This window comes from Cyrtonyx montezumae, unplaced genomic scaffold (genome assembly GCF_038088225.1).
Source record: "Cyrtonyx montezumae isolate F1298 unplaced genomic scaffold, pur_monq_1.0 scaffold_4, whole genome shotgun sequence".
Taxonomy (NCBI): domain Eukaryota; kingdom Metazoa; phylum Chordata; class Aves; order Galliformes; family Odontophoridae; genus Cyrtonyx; species Cyrtonyx montezumae.
Window position 1 is genome coordinate 20,680,019 of NW_027072045.1, and position 8,032 is coordinate 20,688,050.

The 8,032-nt window shown below is 36.1% G+C and overlaps 1 protein-coding gene across 1 annotated transcript; it reads right to left on the reverse strand.

Annotated features, from left to right (window-relative positions):
- Positions 1-2,982: 2,982 nt before the first annotated feature.
- On the reverse strand, positions 2,983-7,529 carry LOC136055284 (DPY30 domain-containing protein 1-like). Its single transcript, XM_065747013.1, has 5 exons — positions 7,360-7,529; positions 7,114-7,233; positions 6,582-6,653; positions 5,589-5,705; positions 2,983-3,231 (listed from the first exon to the last, which is right to left on the reverse strand). The coding sequence occupies exons 1-5, from the start codon at positions 7,504-7,506 to the stop codon at positions 3,178-3,180; spliced, it is 510 nt and encodes a 169-aa protein (XP_065603085.1). The 5' UTR covers positions 7,507-7,529; the 3' UTR covers positions 2,983-3,177.
- Positions 7,530-8,032: the final 503 nt, after the last annotated feature.

Here is an 8,032-nt window from a genome sequence, read left to right on the forward strand (position 1 = left end):
ATAAAATGGCTCGGTGTGGTCACTTTTTTTTTTTTTTTTTGCTTGGTTTGGTTTGTTTTTGTTGCTTTATTTTATTTTTTTTATTTTATTTTTTAATTTTGCCTTCAATTAACTCACATTCAAGTAGTCAAATTCAATTAATTTTCAGCAAATTAGATTAACAAACTAATGGTCTCAAATAATTCTCAAAACAGCTTTTGGCTTTGTGTGCCCTACATCTGAAGATAAAATGGAAGCACTCAGCATTCCAGTAAAGAGCCATAACGGGCATCATTTCTAGAGTAACTTACTTCAAAGAAAACTTGGCATAAACCCCAACAATTCAGATCTATGGCATAATATGACTTCAGTTTATGATAATAATGAACAAGTGCAGGCTCACAAATTCTGTGAATCAGAGTCCCCTACTTCTTAAGTTTCCTACACTGTGGTAGCTCTATTGAATGGTTTCCTCCTCTAGCTTGCCTTTCTTCCACCACTGTTTGCCCAATATCATCTATATAAATGTTTACAGTAGTCTAGCTTTTACCTTCATCTGAACTGTAATAAATACACAACCATAGAGCACAAAGATTTCACAAGTGTTTATAATAGTTGTGCTAGAAACCAAATAAACCAAATAAATAAAAAGCAATATGCTAAGGTATTTTTAAATGTTCTTTCGTCCTTGTCAGCAAAAAGCAGGATTAGACTCTCTTCTAGCTGTAGCTGATAGACAACACTGCTTTTTATCTAACCTAAGAACAAGAACAATTTCAAAGTAGTACTGCAAATAATAGCTGACTTCAAAAAAGTAAACTGTCTTAGCAAAGTTCAGAGGAAATTAATTTTACATTTAATCTGGACTAATTCATTCAACTTTCGCTGCCATTAGCAAGTTACTGTGTACAGCTTTTGCTTACGAAAGGATGATTCTTTAGACTATGAAAGAAAATCACTGCTATAAGAGCCTGTATACTTAACAAAGCCTACTCTCTTCAATGATAACATAAGAATGAGCTTGCTGCAACATGTATTTCTCTTTCCAGGAGAAAAGTTTCTCACACTGAAGAGCTGAGTTTCCATCTTTGTGAACAGACTGGTAGTTAAATTGATTCATTTTGTCCTATTTTGGGCTTCATATCTGTTTTCATCCTTATGCTGCAGTATTGCTGGAATGAGAACAGCTGTGATTGGGCATAATACTATCAGCACGTTCTCTGGAGGATCTTGGGGTCTTATAACAGCCTAAGCAAGTCTGCTCTTGTTCTGAAGAAAAGAAATATTACAAATTCATAAATTTTCTGTTGATACTTATTATAATATTTTTCAGCAACGTTTCCTATTATTTACCTCTGATTTCCTTCTTTTTCCATTTCACAAAAGTGTTTTCAATGGAAAAGTAAGCTGTACCTTAACTCTCATTAGGTAATTGCAGTTTGTTGGGTTTTTTTGTTTGTTTGTTTGTTTTTTTTCAATATAGAGCCTTAGATTGTAGGCAAGGGTTAAACTGACACATCACCTGTGGAAACAGTGAAATAATATCTTCTCCTTTGTTCTGCACCTGTTCCACACTGAAGTTCAGAAGGAGATGGTAAGGATTTCAAGCTGTCTTAATTTACTTCCAGACTTAGACACCTAAGCAGAAGTCATCTTTGTTGGGAGTTTCCTACAGCTGTTTTTCACTTTCAGTACTGACACAAGCGTTTGCCCTCCAGTCCCTCATCTAAGATAAGAATTCATGTCAAGCTATAGGAGGCAAACTGTCCACTACAAGTGTGAGTATCAAATTATTAAAATTTGGAATTCCTTTAAATGACATTTGAATAACTTATGTCTTTATATGCTATCAGATTAATATGACAGAAGAGGAATAGGAAAGCTAGAATATTCCATTTAATTTTGACAGTGGCCAAAGGAATTTTCTGATAAAAGTTTTGATTTGAAAATTTAAGTTTGCATCTAGAAAGAGTGAGAAATAGCAACAAAGAAAAAGACAGTTAAAAAGAGCCAAAACAAAATGACAGATGGTTTGCAACTGACACAATCACCACTATTTGTTTTTTTTAGGATGCACTCTAGTGGACACACATAACAAAATGAAATGAGGATACAAATGTTATGGAAAAAGTAGATTGTGAAAGCCACTTGTTGGAATTGGTAATTAGTATTATTTACTAACATGTTTAAAATACAGTTTTGTATCTTAAATGTGTTTCCTAATTATGCATGAAGGCTGAAGTTTTCATGGTTAACATAACTAAATAAATAGACTGAAGTATAAATACTGGTTCAAACAAAAACCTTCATCTATTTGTCCAGTTGCTCCATTCAAGACTGGCACACGAAGCTGCTGTGCATACATTATTAATAGGTTTTAATTAGATTAACTTAATTTAAAAATGATATTTAGTAGAGGCAATCAACACAGAGTTTAACTTGCACACTCAAGGTAAATGCAGGAAAGATCATTTTAAGATCTGACGAAGCAAAATGAGCATGCTGACACTTGTAGTTCACCTTATATCACGTGGTAACCAGAAAAGATTCTAAAATCTAGAGTAAACAATCAGCATCACAAAAATTACCTCATGGTTTCTTTTAGATAGGCATCTTTTAGTACATTTTTCTAAGTCATAGGAAGTTACTTCCTAATGGCATAAATCCTCTGACTAAATTCTGCATTTAGTTTGATGTTGTACAAAACATTTAGTTGTACAAAACTTGCTCCACCTCCTGATATATACAGCGCTCCTTCTTAATATCAGAAACCTTTCAAATTCTTGTAAAGTCTTTTTCATCTTTTTTCTTTTTTTTACAGTCAATTCAAATTATCATATTGTAGCCCCTACTCCAAAATAATCTTGACACATAAAATCCACACCTATATTAATTTTTTCTACACTTCAATAGGTAATAAGTTAAAAAAAATATATATTTTTTTTCTTGCAGTTACAGTTTTCTTCCTCCAAGTCAGTTTGGAGGAAGAAAACACTAGTGTCAGCTACTGTGGTTTAAGAGCAGAAAGGAAGCATGGCATGCCAAAATTAACAGGCTTTATTTGAACACCCAGAAAGTAAAAAAAAAAAAAAAAAACAACAAATACATAATCAGTTCTCTATACAAAGTATGCAAATTAAGACACTGCCCTTCATGGTCATCTAGTAACAAATAGAAATTTTATTTTATTTACTGCTTTCAGTTCAGCTGGGAACTTTCTTGTTCTATTTCTGGCACGGAATCAGTTGCAATCTAAAGACAAAAAAACACAACAAAAAAAAAGACATTTATCAATTGTTAGCATTAACATTGTACAAAGAAGGAAAAAAGCACGAGACAGGTAAGTATTCAGAATTAGAAATACATATTCTTCATTCAGTTAAATATGAAGTTTTATCACTGGACTCATTTTAAGATCTAGTAAGGTTGGATGAAGTGTTACAGCTCTGAGATCAGAACAGTTTCAATGCTAAAGGTGAATACATAGTTTCATTTTATTGATATATTCATAATTTTATTTTAATACAGAAACTGTAGCTCTGCACAACTTGCAGTGACATCACCAAAGGAATAATGTAATTCAACTTTAAACAACATTAGGCATGAAAACTTGGCAGATGACACAGAAGACATAAGTGAGGAGGCAACCTGAGACAGCCAGCATGACTTTACTAAGGGTAGATTGTGCCTCATATGGTCTGGTGGACTTGTACAATAAGTGGATATAGGAGAGGTAACAGATATGTCATCCACCTGGACTGCTGCAAGGCCTTTGATATGAACCCATATTGCTTTCCTATCTCTAAATTGCGAAGATATAGATTGGAGGAGTGGACTATTCAGTGGGTAAGGTATTGGTTGGATGGTCATAGGCAGAGGGTTGTGGAGGGCCCCCAGAGATCCTTCAGAGGACCAGTGCTCTCCAACACTATCAAGGACCAGGATAGTGCTATTGAGAGCACCCTCTGCGAGTCTGCAGGTGACAAGGAGCTGAGTGGTGCAGCTGACAGAAGTAAGGGATGCCACCCAGGGCGACGTGGACAAGCTTGAGAAGAGGGCCAACATGAACCTAATGATGTTCAATAAAATCACAGTAGGGGCAATCTCAGGTATGTGTACAGACTGGGAGAAGAACTGATTGACAGAGAACCTGCAGAGAAGGACTTGGGGGTTCAGGTGGCTGAAAAGCTTTATGTGAGTCAGCAGAGTGCACTTGCAGCTCAGAAGGCCAAGTGCACTGTGGGCTGCATCAAAAGAGGGGGGTGGCCAGCAGGGAGGGGGAGGTGATTGTCCCCCCCTACTCTGCCCTTGTGGGTCTCATCTGGAATGCTGCATCCATGGCAGAGTTGCTGAAACTAGTTTACTATTAGGGTCCCTTTCAACTCAAGCTGTTCTTGGGTTCCTTGATTCATTTGCACTTGGTTTTGCAATTCATTTAATAAAGGACACATAAAATATGCCTGAAGCCCCATGTATAATTTTTAATATTCAATTACCAGGCAATTATAAACATCAGGGATAGGTAAGAAGACCTTGAGATCTCATCACACTTACCTCTTAGCAAAACCAAAATAATTGTGAAAACATGACCCTAGGTATAGTCATAAATATATTCACAAATGTATTTGGAGAGTACTTGTAAAACAGGTTTTTACTAAAGCAACCTTAAGCTTAAAGCATATTAATACCACAAATTTAAGTTCAGAGTTAGATTAATAATGCTGAGGTCGGGAAACAAGCAAGCAAATTACCAAGGCTAATAAAGGAAGAAGAGTTCAGCTGTGGTACTAAAACTAATCTAGCAAAATTCCAAGTCACACTACTTAGAATACTCTAGCTGAAAAAAAGATAGGCACATCAATATTTATCTCCAGTGATGTGTATACAGCAGCATCACCTGTTAAACGTACTGTCATGCTTTACAGTTAATGAAGGCTGATTGATGCCCTCTCATGTACCAGGACTGTGAAGTACAAAGTGAAAAAAATTATGGCTGTAGAAGATGGCTGCATATCACAATTTAGATTCATAGCTGTAGCACTGCGATACGTACTGTCATGCTGGCAGGGGGCTCAGATAATCTGATTCTTAGCAGGTCTTTGCCACATTGAGCACTGTGTATGTATGCTCTTGGTACTTGGTCTTTTACATTAAATAGTTGTTCAGATACCCCTGCAGAAGAGTGCATTCTTCTGCACAGTCAACACACTTCAGACCAATCAGAAAAATAGATAACTTCAGTCAGAAGCAAGTCATCTTTTGTGATTTAGTACATGTCCTTTATGACACCTGCTCAAAAGGCAAAGGAACGTTGCCTCCTCTCTGAGAATATTAATACTTCCATTCATAACACATAGGAGCATAAAGGAGCATTTTAAATCTTGGGGATTTATTCACTCAGTGTCACACAGGCAGTCTGTTAGAATGCTTTAACTTGTACCAGACAAAGGGCTAAGGACACCGTGAATACTGTTGCCAAAATAACATCCCTTAAAATTACAGGAAATAATCAGCATATGGTTAACTAGAACAGTCTTACTCTTTGATATGTCAGCAAGCAAATATTTGGGAATTCATTATTTATAATATCTTTCCTTCCAAACACTTACCTCAGACAGTCCACTCTCATCTACACTCTCATCTACGCTCTCATCTAGTTCCTCAACTCTGGTCAAATTAGGCGCTCCTGCTCTATCTGTAAGTTCAGCTATTGTCTTTTCACTTTCCTGTGGTAACGGAAATAAGTTTTCAGTTAAAAGTATTGTGTGTCGTGAGTAATCATCTACAGTGAATACTTTAAATACACTAAAATGTCTTTTATGTACTAATTTAAAGAAAATTCTTCAGATGCTTGCTATCCAAATGTGTTAGTGTGTGAATGGAGTCTTTGTGCTTGTCAAGACTATTTTTGAGTTTTTCTTTTTAACAATAACATTTTTTTTTGCTTCAGTTTATATGCATACATACTTCTGTCACACCTACACTGTCATTTTTCTAGTTACACACTAACAGTATTTCAACACAGTGCTCTAAAAATATGCATATTTCTGAACTATTGTGTTTCATGTAAAGTTAAGAAATATTTCACATTTAAGTTAAATGTCAGTTATCAGCCTACATTTTTTTACTGAAATATTGTCATTATATGACAATATATTTACATGGACCTCTGTATATACAGAGGAAGATCACAGAATCAAGAGGCATCCCAACTAAAAGTGATAGTTCCTTTTCCAGGTACAGCAGATGAACTTCACACTGCCATATAGTAAAACATTACTGTCTAGACATATAAATTAGATATGTTTAAGTTCTAGTGTTTTCTCATTAAAAAATAAGCTCATCTTAAGCTAGATTTTATGATATTTATGCTCTGTTCTGAACAAAAGCTAAATAAACCCAACAGAACAGATGAAAATTCAGATATAAAATCTAGACTGGAAGGAAGTGTTAAATATTCTTCCCTGATGTTTGATTTTTTTTCTTTGTGTTAGTTCAATGCTTCTGGCTTTCTGCCTTGTGTTCTGTATTTAGTGACTGATTCTGGAAAAGAGAGCTGATTAGTCAGGAGTTTGGAAATACAGGTAAGCTTTGGCTTAAACCTCTTGATCCTTCTGCTGAAGCTGTATTTTCTCTTCTTCATTCTGAAGTTTCAGCTTCTCACGTTCTTGTTCCTACCATAAAGGAAGAAGAAATAGACATCTGAAGACAGTGCACACACTTTTGATACTCATTCCTCATGCCCTGCAGTGATTAGTATTAATTATCTCCCATACTTTGGACTAGGCTCTTTGGTTCTTTGCATGCTATCTAGTGTAGACAGATTAATCCATATAGAGCCTATGGGAAAAAAATAGGTAAGTTAATTAACTACAGAAGATAGTCATTTTATTTCTCATATATATCTTAAGTCAGTTGGCCTTTATCTTAGACTTCATTTTTGCTAACATTTTACCATGCAGCAGGTAAGTTGCTCTCCCCAGCTGCTGACTAGTCCTTCATTTATTATTTCCAAAATATGAGGTTTAAACAGTTTTTTTTTTGTCAAAATCATAATACAATGACTTCTATTGTAGTGAGAGCTACAAGTTGCCCTAGCATCATATACTAATATAATTATATAGTATTATTAACCTGTTGTTCTTTAAGTCTCTGTTGAATCATTAGCTCTTCTTCCTTCATTTTTCGTAACATTTCGAGTTCTTCCAGGGCTGCTGCCTTCTCTTTTTCCAGTTCAATCCTTTCCAACATTCTCTAAATAGAGAATAATTACAGAGGTAACACAAAATCAATTAAAGGAAAAAAAAAAAAAAAACACCTCAGTAGAGCTTAAACAGCATCAGTCATTGTCATGAAATGCTTTGCCCAAGATAGATCCACCTTTTGTTCTTCATCTAGGGTTCTCTTGTAGTTGTAAATCCAGTGTGCCAGGTACTCTATTGGGTCTGCAGGCCTATGCTCCACAACTTCTGCCAGTCCCTTTTTCAAGCAGCTTCCCAGACATCTCCTCAGGTACTGAGACTCCATTTGGATATACTAACAACAAACCAACAGACGTTAGTCACCAACATCAGAAATTAATCAGGAACTTTCAAAAGTACTGACTGCATCACATTCTAAATATGATATTACTCATTTGATTGAAGCTGATTTAATCAGGCAATTTATATGAGAAAGTTATCTAAATCTAGTATTGTTTTAGCCCTTAAAAGCTACAGTGTTGGAGCCAATTGTACTGTGTGTACATCTGAAGAACAGTGGAGCAGTTCTGTGAACGATTTGGGACAGATCTTTGTTGCAACTAGCGGAACTATGTTAAGGGACGTTAGAGCAGAGCCCGAAGCACGCACAAACGAACAACTTTGTGCACACAGTGTTTTGAAAGAGACAGGAGTTCTTTATTCTCTCTCTTCTGCTATTCCACATCCCATTGGGAAAGGCGGGGTGGGGGTGTGGAGGGAGATGTCACTGGCCCTGACACATAAACCTGATTTGCGGTAGGCAGGTGGCGAGGCCGGAGGCGGCCGTCGTACCCCCGAGGGCACTTAATTGC